General features: G+C 52.9%; 1 protein-coding gene across 1 annotated transcript; it reads right to left on the reverse strand.

Annotated features, from left to right (window-relative positions):
* Window positions 1-123: 123 nt before the first annotated feature.
* On the reverse strand, window positions 124-20,697 carry LOC119089436 (transcription elongation factor SPT6-like; the record flags this gene model as incomplete). The annotated part of the gene is given in 22 exon segments (XM_037212130.1): window positions 124-237; window positions 758-864; window positions 2,794-3,025; window positions 3,536-3,732; window positions 3,993-4,107; window positions 4,383-4,587; window positions 5,827-7,613; window positions 8,354-8,519; window positions 8,919-9,098; window positions 9,450-9,579; window positions 10,069-10,228; window positions 10,961-11,108; window positions 12,012-12,154; window positions 12,602-12,796; window positions 13,215-13,361; window positions 13,901-14,129; window positions 15,007-15,191; window positions 15,678-15,746; window positions 16,459-16,685; window positions 17,124-17,151; window positions 17,153-17,279; window positions 20,589-20,697. Coding segments are annotated over 21 exon segments (4,863 nt in total), but the record flags the coding sequence as incomplete, so codon positions are not given.
* Window positions 20,698-22,278: the final 1,581 nt, after the last annotated feature.

A 22,278-nucleotide genomic window follows, 5' to 3' on the forward strand; every position in this document is an offset into this window, starting at 1 on the left:
GCCGCGGCTGTGGCGCGCCTTGGCCCAGGCCTCGGCGGCGGCGCCCCAGTCGTGCGAGTCGCGGCTGACGGACGGCGTCGGCTGCGGGTGCCGGCCGGCCCGCGGGTAGCGCGGCGAGGCGGCCACCTGGTGCGCGGCGGCGGCGGCGGCGCCGCTTCCGCCGCCGCCGCCGCCCTGGTACCGCGGCGTCGTGGCGTACGGTGTCATGAATGGCGTCTGGCCGGACGGCGTGTACGGCTGGAACGGACGGCACGGATCAGGTCAGGTCAGGTCAGATCAGATCAGCTGATGGCACACAAGGTCGGGACGGGTACACAGACATCACAAGGCATGCCGGAACTGCAGCTCACACCCGCCCCCTCGACCACTGCGGCGTCACCAGGCACACCGCGACAGCGAAGCATGATCAGGTCGCTGCCAGATGCCATTGAGATGGCTGTCGATTTGGTAAGCACTGTTTACATTCCAAATTCACGGAACGAGGTTGTCTGTAGAAACTTGAATCACACGGAATAATGACTTACAGCCGGAATCATTGCACGGACTATGGCACAGCGCAACTGCGACGTTTCTGCGCACTCGTTTCAACGGGACCATACTCCGTCAGCAGCCGTTCGCTGTTGAGAAGGACCACTTCATCCCTCAAAATTCAGCACAGTACCAATCACAACTCGCAACACGCCGTTGTAGTGGAGCCCAAATTCAGCCCTTCACTACGTGAGCGGACCGGTGTCTGGCCCGGCGCCGTGCCACTCACCGTGTTGGGGTAGTAGCCGGGGGTGTGGGCGGCTGCCTGCGACAGGTTGTGCAGCACGTTGCCAGACAGGTTCTGCGCCACCCGCGCCACCGCCTCGGCGTTAACGTCTGCAGGGAGAGGGCAAACGACAGCTTCGTCAACGTTTCACATCGCATCCGTCGTTCGCAGCCGCACCAAAAAGACGACAAGAGTAGATATTAGGTTATCTGTACACTGACGACCGCACGGGCGGCCATCGACACCGCAGCGAAGCTGGCGTTGACACCCAGCAAGACAATGCTACGAGCGCTGGGAAAAACTAGTAAACTACTGCAGCCCAAAAAACGCAGAGAAAATCACTCTGGCTGATATCACTTTGCTGCCTTCTGAACCAAAAAGCCTGGGATGTTCCTGGTAAGTTCAAGAGAGCTGCGGGCAGGGTTACGAAAATCGTCGCCGTTTATTGTGTATTTTTGTACGGGTGGTCTGCAGTGGTTATTCCTCGTATATGAGGTTTTTACGTGGCCAATGAGAATCATAAAAGGTCTCGACGCTGATATCTTTCAAACAAAAATAGTGCTGTTTGGATCTCAGAAAACGTGGGTTATCTCAAAGTATGGCGTGAAATGTCAGTGAGGGCGCATGCTGTCCAGACTCACGCAAACGTCCTTTGGGAAAAGTGCCGTATAATCGAATACGGCGGGAGACAGTGAGGCAGGCAACAGTTACACATCAACCACAAAATATAATTACAATTACAAAAATTAAAACCCAGCTACGCGCCGAATATCACTCCGGCGAAATAACATCGCAGCTTCCTAAACCCCAAAGGCTGGGATATTCCTGACAATTACAAGACAGACAGCTATGCACAGTTACAAAGAATTTCACTTTGCGCTATCGCCCCTCATAACAAAAACAAAAAAACAAAAAAGCGAACACTGCTGAAGCTCGGCACAGACAGACAGACGCCATTACGGACGCCGCCCATCGGCGTTGTGTGCCGATTACTGGCCGCCCGAGAATCGGTTGAGCGCAGCGAGCCAACAGATCCGTTGTGCCGGCCCGCCTCCGACCACGCCCTTCGCCGTAGCGTCAAACGCCTCCGGGCGGCCGCCAGCGCCGCAGCCCCGCCGATCAGAGGTCAACGAGCATGACATTGGCCTCCAGCGGGAGCTGGCCGCTGCCCGGCCGGCCGAGTCACCAGCCCGGCCGATAGGGAGACTGCCGGTGTCGGGCCGTCCCCCCCCCCCTCGGTAGCCGAGCGAGCCCCATCCCGGCCGCGCCGGCCCGAGAGACGGTAACCCTCGCGTCGCTCACTATGAGGTCAAATTGACTTTAACACTGCTGACACCGCTCGATAGCCGTCGACACCCCGTCGGCGGAGAACGTGACGATCAACACGCGCCTTGGAAACCCTTTGAAAATCCGTTCATCTGAAAGATTGGGGGTGGTGTGGGATGGGAGGGGGGGGGGAGGGGGTCAGCTCTTTGATCCGGCCTAAATACGTCACGAAGACATCAAATGTGGGCAAGGTAGGGACTACAACAAACGTCTTACGAGTAAGTTCGGTGACCACTGACCACACGCCAGCGTTGTGTGTTCCAAACAAGGTCTGATGTCCGAAAATCTGCCAATTTTTGCGTTGCTTCGGTCATTGCCACGTGGTCCACTGGTTTGATGGGAAATGTCATACGGTTGCACAATACCGATACTGCTGCTAAGGCTTACGAGCATCCGTAGACAAATGCTATGCTTCACATCACGATGCATGATCGGTTTCGCATGCTTTACCGTCACCATTTTCACCCGTGCCTTAGCCTTATAGGCCGTCAACTTCAACAATGTTGTAGCTTTTAGTTCGTTTTCTGTTTTCTGTTTTTGGTTTTTGGTTCTACAACGGGCTGGGAACACGCCTCTGGATGAAGTAGGGGATGTATTCTCATTCGCATTTGAAGTGTATAAGAAACGTGCATCCCATTTGCATTTGCTATGCCGGACGGGTGTCGAGGAAGGCCACAACGTGGGAGGCAGCGTGGGTCGGAAGGGCGGCTCACTGTTGATATTGAAGCCAGCGCCGGGCGTGAAGGGCGTGCGCGCAGCGGCCGTCGTGCCGCGCGGCGTCTGCGGCACCGGGTCCCGGAAGTGGTCCTTGAACCAGCGGAACAGCGCCGGGATCGTCTCGAAGATCTGCTGCCGAAACCGGAAGCCCTCCGGCGTCAGCGTGATGAACTCGTGGCGCGCGCGCGTGCGCGGCATGTAGGACAGCATGAACTTGCCCGGGTGCTCCTGCGGACGGGGCGCGGGCGTCAGCGGCGGCCGACCGAAGCACGCAGCCCAGTAGAGTGTGCTGAGTCAGCACCCTCCAGCACCGCTGACACAACAGCGCAGGCCAGCACTGCTGACCCTTCACGAACGACGCCGCCAGACAGAAAGCGACGAACTCAGACGCATATGTGTGCGTCATCCGAACTGTCGCCATCATTTGCATGCCAAGTGACAGTGACGGCAGCGATGGCGCAACGCGGTGCTTTCCCGCCGCAGCCGGAGTTCACCTCGAGGACCGCGGACGTGACGCACTACCTTTCCCGGGCAACAGCTGCGATCACCTTACGGACGGACACGATGAGGAGTATTTTTGTACCATAGTGCGCGCACGTCCTGGAGGGAGATGTAATGCGGTTTTTTTCCGCTGCACGGCAGATGCCAAAACTAGAAACCGCCACGGTGTAGGGTGATCTCCCCACGCTCCCGCCTTGGAGACGGACACGATGTAGGATTATTTCCGCGCAGCCCCACCTTGGAGACGGACACGATGTAGGGAATCTTCTGAGGGTTTTTGCGCTTCTCATCTCGCAGCAGCTCCTCGGCGCGCGGCCGCTTGCCGCCGTCTGTGTCGCGGTAGTACTTGTAGCTGAGCAGGTCGCGCGCGTGCGCCGACACAGGACTGACGTGGCGCGCCAGGATCTCGTCCAGATCCTCGAACTCCTCGTTGTCTGAAGTCGGCGGCCGGCCGCGTGAGACCGGGTGGACAACGCCACCGGCGACCGGAACACGGAGGCAACTCATGTCCGAAGCTGAACGCCACTGTATTGGCGTAACTAGCGGCGTGATGAATTATCCAACACACGACCACCCACGCCCGCACATGCCACCAGCTTGGCTCGTTTAAGGCCAATTTACAAAGCCATCTTTCTCTGGCGGCTTGACAAGGCACCGGCGCAGTCCGCTCCGGCCGGACCCGCCAGATACTTACCGATGACCAGCGTCTGGCCCAGGCTGAACGCGTTCTCCTTGCCCATCTCTTTGACGTTGATGTGCTGGATGACGTCATCGGTCACCTTCCAGGACACGGTCAGCTGATCGCTGCCCTGCAGCACGCGCGCGGGAACCAGTGAGCACGAGCTCTCGCGTGGCACTCGAGGGAGGATGCAACGCGAACGCATGACACAGGTGCACGGATCTCCAGCTAAAACCGGCAAGCTGATTTCTAACGTCACGCGGACTGTCCGAGCGGACGCTGACGGCGACGGCTGCAGCGCCCCGGCCAGCCGGCCCCCGCCCTCATATGGCTGCTGCGCCCCGGCCAGTCGGCCACCGCCCTCACCTGGCTGTTGCGCCCCGGTCAGCCGGCCGCCGCCCTCACCTGGCTACTGGGCCGGATGATGGCCTCGCCCTGGTCCATGGTGGCCAGCAGGCGGCGCGCCTCCTTGAAGTCGATGTTGTGGAAGGCCGGGTGCACGATCACCCGCTTGAGGTAGGTCTGCGCCTCCTTCTGCTTGCGCGTGGCCTCGGCCGCCTGCCGGTCTTCGTTCTCCGCATCAACGTCGTAGAACGGATCCTTGGCCGGCCTGCCGGGCGCGACGCGGGCGCAGGCTCAAGCAACGTCTCAGGCCGAGGTAGACATTGCCGACGGTTAACACCGAAGGCGGCCGCGATAGGGCCTGCCTGCGTCCCAGGGTGCTGCGAGCCCGTGTGGCCCGCCGAATCTCATCCCCACCCTATGTTGTTGTTGTTGTTGTTGTACCCTTTTACATGAACTGTTTTTACGCACTTCCGGCTAGAGTTCCTCGGAATAAATCACTGATGAATGGGTAACCCCATCTGTCTGTCGGGGGCAGGCTGGAAGCACATTTCAGCAACAATTTTGTAGCTGTGGTGCAAATCAGCACCATTTCCCAGCTGAAATGCTTCACTGAATGAGCTAGGTCAAAAAATTCGGTTCACGGAAATATTCATGTTTAAACCAGTCGGCAAAGATCAGCGTTTTCACGTCGCCACAGCGTTAGTGTCATATGACTCAGCCCCATGACGACGTCACAGCATCACTACCCAGAATGCAGCAATACGGGAGCTTGCTATCAGCGATATTGTTTGAGCTTTGACATCAGTCAGACTGGTAGTTGTAGTCAAGGCCATCTTACGTTGTAGTGTACACCGCAACGGGTCACCATGGCAACGGCGTCTACAATCTTGTCCATACTGCTGGTTATGGCAAGGTCTCTAATAAGCATCGTTAAAAAACAACATTGCTCAGCATTTGCACAGCAGTTTGCTGACGGTCCTAACCATCCTTCCTCGCATGCCTGCGAGGTGCCTCTAGGTGGCATGCCCTCGCATGCCTGCCCGCCGCTGACGCCATGACGTCGGATTCGACATGTTGGTGGTCAACTGCATGAGTGTATGCTGCTTAACAAATGGCGACTGACACTCCCCTGACCGGACGATGCTGACCCGGTTATAAATCCCTCGGCTAAGGACTTTTCCAAACGGATATCGGGCAATTTGATTATTGTGGGCATGGACAGCAATAAGGGGAACAACTTATCACAGGGCCACCAAAACGGAGGGAAGGCGCTACAACAGAACAGTTTAAGCCACAGTTCCACACTAGCACATTAAGAAGTGCGTAACCCTTCCGACTAACCGAAGCTTCACAGGCCCGATGGCATACTTACGAACGAATGTAACTACCCACGGTACAAACAGCGCAAGATGAACTGGTTCCTCAGAGCATTTTCACGCAATTCGACTTGACTCGCCCGACCAATGGAAGCGGCTCGACCCTCCCGTCTTCCGGCAGCACTCACCTCCACTCCTTGTTCTTATCGGCCAGGTCGGACGACTTGCACGTGCACTCGACCCAGAACTTCTCGATGTCGATCTTGACCACGCGGCAGAAGATGGTCTGGCCCGGATGGACGCGGTCCTCGGGGTTGGTGACGCGGTTGTCGGACAGGTTCTTCATCTGAATGAAGCCCGAGCAGCCGTTGTCCAGCCTGATGCGTACGCCGATCGCCTTGCCCGGACACGCGTTCGTGTCGAAGTGTGACCACACCTCGGAGAGCTCGGGGAAATCCTTCTTCAGGCAGAACGGACACTGCCAGAGCCCGGTATCCGTGTCGCGCACCGGGTTGTCCTGGTTCATCTGCTCCGGCTTGGGCTTGCGCCTGGTGAAGCCGGTGACGGTGCTCAGTAACAGCTTGCCCTTGTACAGCGTGTCGGGCGTCTCCTTGGTCAGCATATTGAACAGTTCCAGCGGGTCAGGCGACATGTACGGCGTGCGCAAGTCCTTGTAGCGGTCGTTCAGCTCGGCCCGGATGTCGTAGAGCGTGATGGAGCGGTTGCCGAGCCCCTGGCGCTCCAGCTCCTCGGCGAAGGCGTCCAGGTCCAGGTCCTTGAGCCGCTCGGGGTTGTCGATGATCTCCTCGAGTGCGCCGGCCGGGTTGCCGTCCTCGTCGTCGTACTCGAGCGCATCGACGGCCATCTTGCGCGCCCACTCATACGTTTCCAGGTGGATACGAGTGCCGTCCAGCAGATCCGTGTAGCGGTCCGTGATGTCGCCCAGCGAGTTGGCGTTGATCTTGATGAAGCCGGCGCAGTTTGTCAGGATCTTGGGCCCCAAGTGGCAGTCGGTGACAAGCTCGGTGCGGTTGGCCAGCCGCTGGCTCGTCTGCTTCAGCGTCTTGAGCAGCGTGGCCGCCTTGCGCACGCCCAGGCCGCAGACGAACTGCACCAGCGGCGACGCGTACGGGTTGGCCAGCGCCAGGTTCACGTCGACGCCCACCTCGTTGGTGCGGTTGATGAACTCGATCTGCACGGTCTCCAGCAGCTGGTCGCGCGGCAGCTGCTCCTGCAGCGAGTGATAGCGCAGGCAGAGACACTCCTCCTCGGCATTACACAGCTGCGCGAACTCCATGAGCGGGTCCTGCAGGCGACGCGCCAGCGACACCGCCTGCCGCAGCAGCTCCGGATAGTCGCGGAAGTCGCTCACGCCCTTGACACTGTTGGCATACACCTTGGCCAGCTCGTTGTCGAGGATCTCCACCTGAATGGCCGGGAACTGGTTCTCGGCGACCAGCGTCTGCACCAGGGCGCGCAGCTCCTCGGCCAGCGTGACCGCCTCGCGCGACTCGCCGCCCACCACGATCACGTGCGGCTTCTTGGCCTCCACCAGCTGGCGGATGGCGTCGAGGTCGGCCTCCTTGCCGAGTCGGTCGGCCTCCCGCCACGCGTCCTTCCGCTTCATCAGGTGCTGCAGCTTGAGGAAGTCGGTGACCTCGCCGTCGGCGCCCACCATGCAGGCGTAGTCGGCCGTCGACGGGTCCGTCTCGTAGGCCACGGCCAGCACGCGCACGCCGTCCGAGCAGTCCCACTCGTCCTCGTCCTCGTCCGGGAAGGAGGCCGTGTACGGCGCGATCGAGAGCCAGTTGAAGAGGCGCCGCCGCACCTGGCGCAGCACGAACTCGCGTGCCTCCTGCAGCAGGCGCGTGCGCAGCTCCTTGCGCAGCGCCGGGAACATCATCTGCGTCAGCGCCAGCTCCACGCACTCGCCACGCAGCTCGTTCCACTTCTGCACCGTCTTGCTGAACTCGTCCTGCGGGAGGTCCACGTCAGGTTACCAGCGAGGGGGGGGGGGGGGCGGCTGGACGGGTGATCAGAGCACGACCCGCAGTCAGCAGAGTCGGGCATGGAGAAGAAGGGGGGGGGGGGGGAGGGGGACAGTAAGGACACCACACATCTTTCACGACTTACTCGACATGAAAATGACATTTCAAGTCAACTTGTCGGCTGTTAAACCGGTTCGCGTTCCAAATCAAATGTCATTCGCAGGTCTTTGGAAAGGTTGTTGTCCTGCATTCGACACGGAGTGATGCGTGACTACTGAAGCAATACACCGGCACAGGCACCAGCAGACGTGTCAGCCACAAGCCATTTTTCTTCCCAGCAAACATTCAGGCCCAAATCCTTTCAGTCATAATCCACCTTCCGTCACAGTAGAACCACAAAACTAAACGGAACACTGAAAAGGGCTTATAGCTGAAACGCCTTCGACTCTCCTCCAGCTCTTATGCAAGCTGCATTGCGCTCTGTACGGCATACTGGCCAACAGCGATCGAGATCTTCGAGAACGCCGTACATCAACCAGCGAGCTGGCCGCAAACCCAGTCGCTCAGAAGTGTCGTCACGTTACCCTCCTTTGGGCGGGGAGCTTTCAAGCCGCTCACTTCTTATATCATCTGTCATGCTATCGTGGCATGACCGCGTCCAAAACAATGCGAAACAGCCATGACCAGTTGACAGCCCGGGGCGACGTCGGCCCGCCACGCGGCTTACCCTGCAGTAGAGGCCCTTGGCCTCGTCGACGTAGTTCTGTCCGGCGTAGTTGGTGATCTTGGAACCGAGGTCGATCACCAGCAGTTTCTCCTCCTCGGCCATGTGCAGCTTCAGGAACTGGTCGTCCCTCAGCGAGCTCACTGGCTTGTCTTTCATGTACTTCATGCTGCGACCACCACATGTCCCGGCGTCAAACTCACACGCAGGCCAGGCGGGACGCCTGACGCAGGGCGCTCCCGTATCACCGGTACTGAACACCACCGCATTCGGGAGGAGGGCGGGATCAGCTCAAGCGTGACAAGAAGATTAACAATTCATGCAGAAGACGTCCCGTGGCTCACAATCCTCAAATTTAAGAGGTATGCACGAAGCCATGCCGTTTCAACGACGTACATTATCAGCCCGCGCGCAGCCGAACGCGCAACACTCAACACAGTTGAACCGACGCACGCAACTGGTACGATCGATCGATGTACTGCAATCGGTACCACATAGCTTGTTAGATTGTAGCAGCATAGACAGCCCGGCAGCGGTCTCAACAGCGGCTATCGCGGGAGTTCCTCACGTGAAGGCGTAGTGGCTCTCGTCGATCTCCTTCATGCCCTTCTTCGTAGGCTTGACGCTGATCCGAGCCGAGCTGTAGAACATCTCGCGCACGCACTTGCGCACCAGGGGCTCGCACGATATCTGACTCGCCACCATGAACTTGGCGGCCTTCAGCACGTCCTGGGCCGTCGCCAGATTCCTGTGACCGGGTGATACCGCCGGTTATAATCACCGACGACAGGTCACGTAAAGCCCGCACGCTTGAATACGGACGGGCACAGCTGGGCGGATAGATCATGTGCATGTAACGAAAGCAAACAAGAATACAAGGGACATGGAAATACAACAAATTAAATATAGCAAGCAACAAATACATGGGACGTGTAAAAACGCAACAACGCCAAGCAAAACTTCCGCCGTATTTCCACTAGTGTCCGACAAAACGCGTCAGAGAGCCACGCCACAGTCGGCGCCGCGGCTGCCGGGCGCCGTTGGACCCGCTGGCCGGCGGCCGGTGCGTGGCCGGCGGCGTGGCCGCGGTCCGCCTCACCCGGTCATGTAGTCCTGCGCCATCTCCTCGGGTTCGACCGGGTGCTGCTCCACCTCGTGGCGCTGGTAAGTGTCGCGCAGGTTCTCCGAGAACTGCTCGGGCGTGAGGCCGAACCGGCGGGACAGCGGCTCTGCGGGGCGTCGCCAGCCGTCAGCGGCCGAACCGGCACCCCGCAGACGGAGACGGCCCGGTGACGGGCGCCAGGCTACGCCGCAACCACACGCACTGGCACTTGTTACTAAACAGGTTAGAGGTTATTACAGGCGTTATAGAGCGCCTTTCTGCAGTGCTCGCTTCCAACGACACCCATAGGAACTAGCGCGCGCTTCTCTCGGAACACTGCGAGGATGCTGAGACGCCCACTGGTTGAAAGCATTGAACAAAGATAGCGCTCCGCTCCCCGCCTCTGCCGCATCACGGACTGGACTCGAGACAAGACACGTCCGGCTGACGCACGGCGCGCCAAATGCACATACGGGCCCGGAGTTCAGTCATCGAGCGGCGCCCGTCCCCCGGCGATGGCGATAATAACATCACACCACTTAGCAAGCCTGGTGAAGTGACGGGTGCTCAGTGGGTCCCCGTAACTCGGTCCGCAGACGCAGGGTTTGAGACGTACCCAGTCCGTTTCTTTTGCAAAGTCCATACGCGTCCGTTCTGACGGCGTATTTCAGGAATTCGCGGTCGTCCTCATCGTCCTTTTGTTCAGCCTCGTCATCCGTCACCTCTACTTCTACTTCAACTTCTTCGCCTTCTTCATTCGTTTCTATGCGGGTTTCCTACGAAATTAAACAAAACATGAAGCGGTGAGTCATGGGACGTTTGAAGGGTATAACTCACGAAATAAATACTATGCTATTAAAGGTGTGTTACAAGGTATATCAATAAGCAAAAGCGATTTTTTGAAAGCTTTTATGCAAGCAGATCCGAAAACTTGGAAAAAGCAAAAACATCACCTTTTTGCTTATAATAACACCTTCCGACAGAAACCTTCCTTTTTTTCGGGCCCGTTCCTTTCAACAGAAACAGGCCCGAAAACATCAGTACGATACAAGCATGCAAGGAGACAGCACTTCCATTTTTTATCGACACCTGCTACTTTAGAGCAATGACTTACGTGCGGGGAACGGAAAAGAACAAGCGCCTGCCGTATACTTATGGGGGGGGGGGAGGGGATACTTTTCTTCAAAGAAGTCGGCAGATGGCTGCAGAATAAGCATATGGACAAGAATGCATATGCTTCTGAAGGAAAAATGGAAAGTGACGGTAAATACAAACACTAAAATTCAAGAACAAACTCATCCATATGCATGACTTCAAGCACACACAGCATGTCACCAACCGGCATTTGCTATAAAAACGCGCCTACTACAGGAAACCAGACTACCTGGACAATGAACCAGGAGACGGGAACACCGCGCGTTTGATGACAGCGAACAGCTGACGAGAGTTCTAGAAGCATGTTAGCTCTCAACACACACTAAAATCAAATTGATTCCACTGCTGCTTACAGTGCGCTTCTTTTTGGGCGCAGCCTTCTTCTCCTCCATCTTCTTCCTCATATCATGCTCGTGCATAGCAGCCACGTCCTGGCCGTAGTACATGCGGAAGTGCATGTAGATGTCCTGTAGCTCCTCCGGGGAATCAGCCAACTTCACCCTGGAACAAACGATGCCATAATAAAGGATCAGAGGATCGTCGTGTCATAGCTTTTCATGGCATGAACAAACCATGATGCCGTCCAGCCGAAATGCCGGGGATAAATCACCTGTCGGACTAGAGTGTACCAGTTTGGTTGGTGGGTTCTACGTATGAGCAGTGCGCTCTCACTGGCATGCATTCTGAACCGAACTCCACCCATCCAAAGCAGTCAGCCATCCACTTTTACGCGCGTCATATTTCACTACTTTACGGGCGGCATATGAGTAGACCATCGCATTCTGTTATGTACCACCGCTAGCCCGGCCTGAGTGCGCAGCCGCCACCTGCAGGTACGCAGGGCACCAACCGCCGCCACCCTTAACAGTTTACGTTGGATTCATTACGTCTGGTCTGAAGCTGAGGTGTGAAATGGGGAAGACACTAAGTCCCAAAGATAAATGAATTCCGCTCAAATAAATTGGGTGCCATATGAGAACACCGATGTAAAATTCCCAATAAGTTCCGTACATCTTTAAGACGCTGCACAACATGCGGTGTATTTCATCACCAAAATAATCCAGATTTCAGTGAGTGGACGGGCATCGAAGGTCACGTGACCGTCGCAGAGAATGCTCACACAGCGTCTCAACATTTGGACAGAGCAAAATATATTACGCCAGCAAGACATCAGCTGTAATATCAGCCAACGCGCAATGTCCGCTGCCATCAACTCTGCCGTTTTCAATTCAAGTGCACGTGGGGTTACGCGCCCATCTCGCACTTTCACCCCGGCAGAAACACAGCACAGGCCGAAAAGACCTAATTGCCATTGGCAAGACGAGAAAAACATACAGCAAACACTGACGTAGCCGCCCCCGGAACATGCCAGCAGCAGCGACCAGCCACGTTTCCCCGACAAACCTGTCGACGTCGTCACTCGAGAGGACGCGCATGCCGTCCGGCAGCGCGGCATTGATGTCCTTCATCACCAGGTCACCCTGGTAGGCCTGCATCCTCTCCAGCAAGCGCACCATGTTCTGCTTGCGGCGCTGAAGTTGGCACCACTGGCGGCACAGGACAGCCACGGTGGATACACGCGCGCCTCCAGTCTCATCTGCTCTGAAATGGCTTTTTAAAATTGTCTTACTTTCGAATGAAGCGCGTTCCGGAACTAGCCACAGCAAGATGTAAATGACATTGGCGCAAGGCGGCCTCACTTGTTTGTGGGACACCGATATTCAATTGGCTCGCTGGGCAAAACTGCCTGTTCGCGCCTGGGCCGCCTGGGTCATGGATCATAACCGACGCAGCTTCTCACATTGGCGGCCGGGCTATAAAACACGGAATGCGCGACTGTAAAACAGAATTCAAGTACCCTTTACTACTTGTCAGCCCATCATTGCTCACAATGGTTCCCAGCATGCGTGGCCCATTATCGTGTCAAACCCGGCGAACAGACGCTGACCGCATTCGCACATTCCCGCCCATCAGTCCGGCAGTGAAGCACGCACCTTCTCGTCCCACTTGTACACCCTCCACAGGGCGTTGGAGGTCAGCTCGGGCACGATGTACTCCTTCTTGTAAGACGCGATGAACGGCACCTCCAGGTGCTTGTTCCGCATAAAGTCCAGCGCCGACTTGATCTTGCTCACCGACGAACTGCTCTGGCGAATCTTGTCCCGGAACTCGTCGTCGTCATCCTTGCTCTGCGGTGATCAACAGTCAAATAATGCCAGTCTATGGCTCGTCACTGAACTACGCGCGTGTACAGCCCGTGAAGCTATATTACGAACACATGTATGCCTACAATCTCATCTTGCGCACCAGGTTCCATCCAGCGCCGCGAACGGCTGGAAGGGCACATAGTGAGAAATCCGCGCACCCTCAAAAAACCACAACCGACACAACACCGACACATCATCATAAGCACAAAACACGGGCGTAACAGTCGAACGGGAAGGCCCTGGTGCCCGTCACGCTCCGCTAAAGCCCTTTATTCAAAAACAACAGCCGCGACCTAGCGACTGGCCGTCCGGCCGTCCGGCGGTGAGGGAAGCCGGCGGGGAGGCCCGGCCGCCGGCGGCGAAGGACGCCGGCGGGGAGGTCCGGCCGCCGGCGGCGCACCTGAGCGCTGATGGGCTTGTCGTTGAAAGCGTGCCGGAAGATCCACTCGGCCTCGGCGTCGAGCTCCGGGTCCTCCGAGCCGAGCTCGGTGGGCGTGACGGGCACGGTGCGCAGCTGCATCCGTTCCGGTATGTCCGTCTGCCGGATCTGGAGCACGCGGGACGCGGCCCGGCTCACATCGGCACGTACGCACACACGGCGCCGGAGACACGCGACACGGCACAGCCGCACGCGGAGCTCAAAACAGCTCCGCACCGCACGGCTGGTTTCCGCAGAGGTCAGGACAGCACCGCAGCACACAGGGCGGCTTTGCACTGTAGCTCAGTTACTTCAAAGTTCACAGTTAACATCAGGTAATGATAATGATAAATGACATTCCTCATCAGAGATCTGCCTAAAAACTTGGACATGCCAGCAGTTTGCCGCCTTTGCGTTCTTGACCCGGGTTAACGGAGCGAGTAAAACTGCGCGACATAAATTTGGCGACATTTCTGTCTACACTTCGAGTAGTTAGCTAACTTGGTCCAATCTATCCATTTCAGATGGACCTGACGTGCGGCCTTCGACGCTTGAACACAAACTGTGGCCCACTGTCAGCAGCAGCCGCGACACCACAGGCCCGCAGCAGCGGAGACTGACAAGCTCGCCTAGCTGGTAGGGTCCAGTCCCAGTGACAGCCGGCTCACCTCGTTGTCCAGGTCGGTGAAGTGTCCCCGCTCCAGCTCGCTGGGCTCGTAGAGCTCATAGATGGACTTCTTCTTGGCCGCCTTCTTCCTGGTGCGCTTCTTGGAGGCGTCCGGGTCGTCTTCCTCGATGCCTTCGTCGTCCGGCTCGCTCTCCTCCTCGCCGGCGTACTTGTCGAACTCGTCAAAGTCGAAGTCGACGCCGAAGATGTCCTGGGCCTCTTGCAGTGCACTGAAATGGATGCGAGCCATTATCTAGATCAGAGACTGTACTTTGTGATATTAAGCGCAGTTCAGCCGAACATATACGTCGCATAGACCTGGGAATGGCGCATCGTAGTTCTGATAACGTATAACAATGGTTCTCATTGAACATTTGGGTCCAGATACTGAGTCTGCACATAACTACGATGCCCTACGTATGCACATCATATGGAACGAAAAGCGCAGCTTGAGCAACTTGACTGCATCGGCATCGGAATATAGGAACCTGTGACGTCACGCGGCTCCCCTTCTAAACGCTCGTTTTGCAGGCTTCTGGTTAACTTCCTAGTGCTTCTGCCAGCGCACCTGTGGCGCATTCCTCACGTCGCCACAAGATGACAGACGTCATATATGTACTAAAACACGAGACAGGTGATTCAGCCTCATGTTGGAAAGATATTTACGTGTTACATTTAGTGTACTTGAGGCCTGGATCCAAGAGCACATTTCAATAACAAATATTTGCATGCCTGAATAATGGCTTTTGGAACAATGGCCTTATTCCTAATTTTAGACACCATTTATCATTGCCAAATGCTGAAAGATTGGCGTCCAGATTCTCAGGGGTCCAACCTCTGTTTCGGGATTCAAGAGCTCGCAAGATTCGAATCGGATCGGTTTAAATACCCAGAAACCAACCAACAGCACAAGTTTTAACTCCATCAATGGTACATCTCCAGGAATCCGGCTTTCTGACCATGTTCATATCAAACACCCAAATTATCCTTATGCATGGACATGTTCCAGCCAGGTGGATACGCTAGTGGAGCCGCCAGCTGTTCATTAAAGCCCTCGCACAAAAGGGCAGGTAATTCAGACGACCGCCCCGACAGCTGAACACTCACGCGTCCTTGAAGATGTGTTTCTTCTTCTTGGGTCCCTTGGAGAGCGGCTTGCCGTCCTCATCCACGAGGAAGTCGTCGACGTCCTCCTCGTCCTCCACCTCGTCGTCGTCGGGCTCTCCATCGATCGGCGGCGGCCGCTCGTCATGCTCGCCGGCGTCGCGGCTCTCTGACGGCGCGCGACCCTCCTGCCGGCGTGCCGGAACGCGTCAGCGTGCGTCCAATGACCGCGCCAGACGGGGGCCGACCCTCCGGTCAGCGGGCGGCAGGGGCACCGTCAGCCCGGCGCCGGGCCCGGCTGCACAGGCATTGCCGGGTTGACGCACCCAACAGCCGGCTGACACATCCCACGCCAAGCAAGCGCTGGTTGCAACACCATCGCCGCCTCTAACCAGCTTACGCCTCCAATACCTGAGACGCGGGAGCAGCCAACACTTCTCACACAGCGTAACAAGACGAATTTCGCGTTGAAGCCGCGAAACGTTGCAATAGATTCCTCCACGCAGGCAGCTGCTGCATTGCGTGGGCCCAGTTTAATGGGTTGCTGCATCACACTTGACTATGTGTTAGAGCTGACAGGGGTGACAGAAGAGATGACCAGTGCTATACACAGGACACAAGGGACCCCCGTCTGTTCGGAGCGGCGTGGGACACGAGTGGCTGGCGCTACTCACGTCCGCCGACTCGTCCCGGTCCTTCTCGTCGTCCGAGTCGGAGATGCGACGGATGCGCTTCAGCTGCTTCTGAAACATGGGACAGCCCGGCCTGCTGGGAGATCACGAGACAGCGCAGTCTGCTGGGAGATCACCAGACAGTGCAGTCTGCTGGGAGATCACAAGACAACCCAGCCTGCTGAGAGATCATGAGACAGCCCAGTCTGCTGGGAGATCACGAGACAGCGCAGTCTGCTGGGAGATCACCAGACAACCCAGCCTGCTGAGAGATCATGAGACAGCCCAGTCTGCTGGGAGGTCACGAGACAGCCCAGCCTGCTGAGAGATCATGAGAGAGCCCAGCCTGCCGGGAGATCACGGGGACGAAGCTCGCACCATGATCGCCAGCGCTTCTCCGCTGCGTTTCAGCCGCTAATGTGAAAATGTGAGGCAGCCTGTCCACATACAAAGACAAAGGAAAAATCATGCACAAAAAATAATCAAGAAGATGAAAAATGTTCCAAAAACCCATGGTGGTGCCATGTATGCTTACATATCTGTGCTGTCATATGTATAAATATATGAGATTAACCACAAGCTGGAGATAACACCACCTGCATACCACAGCAAGCTTTATAACTCTGCTGTGCTACAATAAAGGGAAAAACAGATGACAATTATTAACAAGCCACTGTGGAACGTTTCTAAAGGCAGCGACAAAAAACATCACCTTGAGAAAAGCATCCCAAAACCACCATAACAAAAAAGCGCCAAACCACTCCCTTGAATGCGCCGCACTCACCCGTTTGACTTTGACCCCCAGGTTCTCCTCAATGAGGTCATAGTCGTCATCCTCGAGCGCGTCGTCCAGGTCGTCGTCCTCGCGCGAGCGTTTGCGCGCGCCGCCGCGCCCGCCGTCACCAGAGCCGTCGCCGTCCGACGAGCTGTCGCTCTCGTCGTCTCCCTCGTCGTCAATCGGGTTGTCGTCGATCAGGTCCTTCATCTCCTCCCGCATCGCCTCCTCGTCGTCTGTGGGTCAGGCCGGGGGCGTTGAAGCTGGAACGCGGGTGTCAGGGTGGCCAGTGGCGGGTGTCAGAGTCGGGGAGCACCGTTAGCGATGGCCAGTGGAACAGTCACATGTGACGCTGGTGTCATCAATGAGCTGTGACGGTCATGCCAGGAACATGCACTGAGAATTCCTGCTCAGGAACTGCATGTTAGGATAAGACTGGTGTCTAGGGGACTTGCCTAGGACTTCCTACTGGTTTCATTATTCACATCATAAGTTAACAAGGTGGAGGGACCATTCCAGCATAATTAAATCCTGTGCATCCATACACCAGTATAAATGCAACATAAAAACATTTGTTTGGCCTTGAACACATGGATAACGCAGCTGTTTTGTCTTTTGGCATGATTTACAGATTTATAAATAATTATCATTGCTATGCATGGTTGATACATCACCTTCCTCCTCCTCTGATGAGTCTTGCAGCCGATGCTTGCTTCATTTTCTTTAATTTCTTCTTTTCCCTTGCTGTCAGCTCCTCTTCATCCTCTCCCTCCGACGCTTCAGAGTCAATGAATGCTGACATTTTGCCAACAATTTAATGTTCTTTTTTCCTGTCACGTGACAAAACCGTGTCAATATTTATCAATGTTCTACAAAACTATTTTCAATACCATGTACAAGTATTTCATGTCACAAAGGGAAGTCAATGCTCAAAGGAGCCCTGATGCTCAAAGAGGGAACACTATAACCATGATTTGGGAGACGAGGCCATGAACACAACTAAATCATAAACTGGGGGGGGGGGGGGGGGGCAACACAATATTTCATGGTGACATAACACTGCCTGCCCCCCATAGTGATGCTCTGGGCATCAATTTCACAATTCATGTATTACAACTTCTAAAACAAAATGTACTTGGCTCACTGCATCACACAGAGCTGTTAACATCCTAGCAATGAGGATTAATACTTTTCCAGAAGCAAAACCTCTTGCATTGTTGTGAAGGGTTGTTGTGAGTACAGTACACTTATATATACCATATCCTTGCCTAAGCATACAGCACATGGAAATGAGTCCCTGCAACCATGGCTACAAAAATGGAAACCACTTTCAGCTTTCATCTTGATTATGCTGTGCAGAGTGTGTATCAGTTGTTTACATGGCAATGCCATTTCAGGCAAGATCTAATCTAGGCAAAGGCCCTTTTTGCTCAAATACATACTACTCAGCATATTGCAGTATACTTTCTGTGCATGCTGCACAAGTTGTTTGTATTTGAAGCACATTTTGTATGAGTGCTTTCACACTTCATTTCATCACAGAGTATTCCATGCCCATTGAGCACTTGAGGAGGATTCTGTGATTCTGCTCATTATTCATCACATTCCAAAAATGGACTCTAAGAGGTATACTGAGATAAAACAAATCACACTTCCTGAGTTGATAATTTTACAATTTGCAATTGATATTGTAAATTATATGCTATGACTGGAATAATAAGGATCACATCCAACATATTAACACTGTTAGACATAAACAAGTGGGCAAACAGCTCTAGCAGATGTGAATTATTTGATTTTACAAAGGTTGTGTTGCCCCCTCCCCCACCAAAAAAAATCATTTTTACAGCTACCTTTCAAGTAATCCAAGCCAGAAGTCATAGGCGTCTATGAATTTTCTTAAGAGCAAACTTGATATGACTTAGAAAAAATATGGCATCTAATACAATTCAGACAACTCCAAAAATGAATTTTGGGAGGCAAAATAAGATTCACATTTTCTGGTCTGCACATCTTGCAATCCCCATTTCCTACTGAGCAGTTTAATTTTGTGAAGAGAACAACTAAGATCACACCCAAACCTATTACCACTGTTATGCCTTACAAGGAGGTGAGTAGCTCTAGCAGATGTGAGCTTTTTGATCCCACAGCAGTCACAATGCTGTCCCCCCCCCCCCCCCTCCCCAATGCTTTTTGCATCTACATTTCAGACAGTTCAAGCCCAAATGCTAACCATCGCTTTCATTTTCTTAAACGCAAGCTTGAAATGAGTCATTAAAATCACAGCATCTGATATAAATCAGAGACCACCTCAAAATGGATTCTGGGAGGCATGTTTAGTCCATTCTGATGGCCCAGTTGGTTAGAGCACCTACCAATCCACCCACAGTGGCAAGGCAGGTTCTAGTCCTTTCAGGTGCTATTTGCCATTAACAGATGACATATAGCTGGTGGCAGCAGCCACACATGAGGTAAGGTAATCTTAGAGGGCAGGATCAACAGCCGGCCCACCAATGCCGCATGTCAAACTTTCGCCATCAAATTCTGCAGCTGATCTGTTTTTGTGCCATCAGATGGAAGGGGGTCAGGGCAGTGGAAAGAGCTCACAGCAAGTGCTCCTTGGTGTGGGCCCTGGTCCCAGGAATCCATCAATTCAAAGGGTTTAGATAACAATTTTTAACAAAAAATGATGAGATAAAATGAATCACAGGCTATTCAGGGTGAATGTGTCATACATGACTTTTTTCCTGCAACCAGACCATGTCAGATTGTAACTGAGTTCTAGCATGACTTACTGCTTCCTGGCTGATTGCATTTTGATAATGTGTAATGCATGTAAGTTTAAGAGCTGGATCTAGGAATAATAAGGAAGGAGTTTGGGCACTTTGCTTCCCACATCAGCTGAACTTGCAGAAAAATGTGATTTGTTTAAGAGATCTTATGGAAAGCCTCAGGGATAAAATTAATTCACATAAAATATCACATAAGTGGCAGAATACATGTACAAGGACTATGCCAGGCAGTTGGATTAATAATGACTGTAATAAGCATTTTCTTAGTCAGCTATTAAGCACTTGCATTGGAGCGCATTTTTTTATCTACGGGACCATGATTGCACTATGACCAGTAACATTTGGACATGAAACATATCTATATCTGTGTATTTTGGAGGCATTATGATGTAAGTTGTCTTAAATGCACTTTGAATTATAGTCTTGCATTTGCAACAAATATTACAACAGCTTCTGTGGAATTTCTTAAGTAAGCTTAAGAATACAAAGAACAAAATAATAAATGTATAATAATTGATGCAATTAAATATCTCATGCAAACTTGCTGATCTTACAAAAGGGACAACAAATTAATATTGAGTATTTTAAGCCAGAGCAGTCTGTATTAGCTTGGCAAGTTATATTTGCGTAATGTTTGATGCTCAACACTAACATACCGTGCAAAATGTTCTGAAATTCAATTTTTATCCTCACTTTAAAAAACCCTGCTGTTCCGTGTTCAGTGATGCAACAGCACTGTAGCATCAATTTCAGCACATACATGTTGTAAATACCAACACTCTAAGTTTGATGCACAGACACCATCAATCTTAGCACACTGGGATCTCATGATTTCATATAGATCACGAATATTCCCATCTTCCTTTCAAAATAAAGCTTGAACACACACTGCAATTTGGCCTGGCCTCAGCTTGACATGTTCAGCACACTTATGCTCCAAGGGCATCCAGCAGAGCACATAAATTTTTTGCAAACCAGTTCATCAGTTTTAACCACACACATGCACCCCACACACATATGAATGTGCAATTGTCGCCTCTTTATGTCATTTCAAGCTTTCTAATACCAAGCACATAAGCTCCTAGTTGGGCTTCAACACGCTCTTCACATTAGCTCTCCATGTTACCACTTCACAACAGCGTGGGCTTTGAGGCCCAGCTGTGCGTATGAGTGTTCTCGAATCCAGACAAGCACCACGCGTCAAACTGCTTCAACACAACTAAATCATAAAAGTCAATTATCTCCATCTATCTGATTCAAACAGCGATGGACAAGGGAGAATTACACCCCCGAGCCGGCTGCTATACTTGAAATACTTTGAGCACAAATCCTGATAGTATCCCCAACCTTTCCACGGCACCCAACGCAAGCCCAGTCCGGAAATGGCCGAGAAATTGGTCGGAATCAACAAACTCAAGGAGTGTGAAATGGCGGCGATCTTTTGCGCAGCCCTAACTTGTTCTTAAAGTAATGCTTTAAGGTACCTGCCATGACATCGCTAAGTTCTATTAAATTGAAATGATTGAATTTTAGCGTACCTATCCTCAAATACGTATGCTCAAATTTTGTACTGCAATGAAACAGGGGCTGCTTCTAATGGTTGCACATGCTTTTAAATCTATACATCTTAATCACTTTGTGACTGGAATTCAGCAAACAACAATAAGATTTTCAGATGCTCGAATCGTGAAAGGCATGCAAATATGATTTTTTGTTCATTATTATGATGAAAGCCCAAATTTATTGAGAAAGGTCATCAATCTATACGTTATGGATAGAGGGGAGAGATTTATGAAATGTGATTAAAGCACAGCATACGGGGGAGGGGCTCAGGCGGCATAACGTTCGCTTAAGTAGGGTGGTTAGTCATAAAAGTAGTAATTCTAAGACCACGCATCATTGGGTTTCTCTTATGATTAACACCACGGTCATCTCTGTTTCACACCTCCAGTTCAATTGGAAACCAAAAACGTCACTCTGTTGGAATATTGGATTAACGCAGTAAAATCAGGGTAAAGAAGGTTTTCTACATATCGAGCGCGTAAACTGTGTAGAGAGATGAAATTAGCAAGAATGGTTGTGTAATACCTGAGTGGGCCTCGTTATGTGTGATTGCGGTAATACTGCAGTATTTTAAGCAACTGAAATCCATTCTGCCGCGGCGTGAAATGGCGAGGAGTGAACAATCGAGATCTGCAGCGCCTCTGACGCGTGGGGCGCAAGGCTATCTGTAGAGCGTTGCGGTGGCCGGGGGACTGGTAGGTGGGAGTGGCGCTCCGGGGTAATGATATCTGGGAAAAGTGTGTAGGTGGAGGTGATTCTAGAAAGGTTCGTTTGTTAAGTTTGAGAAAGGTTTCGATCCTTGATGCAAAATTTGAGGTCAGAAATCTACTCACTCGCTGGATTTGTATGGAACTGTTGTCCAGTAATTCCATCTCATGATGTTTGAAGTATAGTGAATTAGTTTTCATTGTTATAATTTGTGATTGCTGTATCACTTCTTCACTCACTGCAGCTGTCATCAGAATGTGTGGTTAGGGTGGTTTGTACATGCTAGGTGCACACTTGTTATGCTGGGTGAAACAAAAGAAAATGGAACATAATTATGCTGGATGACCCCTCTCCTCTTACTGGCTATGCCCTGTTACATGTAGCATCAGCATAATGTAAGTTCCATTTTGGGCCTGATTGATTTTGAGACAGAGAACACTTTGGCATGCTCCTTGCCATGAGAGGAAGCCAATGGCATCCAATATGAAGACTGTTTTTAAAGGGTTTGTGAAGGCTTTATCTTGTTTCACACCTTTTCCTGAACATGACATATTTTGCATAAACTGCTCCTCCCTTCCTCTGCTACATGTTTGTAGGCTGTGTACAGTTAATGAAAAACCTCCCCATTCATGTTGAGTAAACTGGTAAACAGCACCTGCTCTGAAGTATTGCTGAATAGATTATTGCTTGTGTCCTGATTTACCTTTGATGTCTTATGGAACCTAGTAGGTAAGATATTTTTAGACTGGTTATTATTTACTTAAAA

Source organism: Pollicipes pollicipes, unplaced genomic scaffold (genome assembly GCF_011947565.3).
Source record: "Pollicipes pollicipes isolate AB1234 unplaced genomic scaffold, Ppol_2.1 Scaffold_3087;HRSCAF=3621_pilon_pilon_pilon, whole genome shotgun sequence".
Classification (NCBI taxonomy): domain Eukaryota; kingdom Metazoa; phylum Arthropoda; class Thecostraca; order Pollicipedomorpha; family Pollicipedidae; genus Pollicipes; species Pollicipes pollicipes.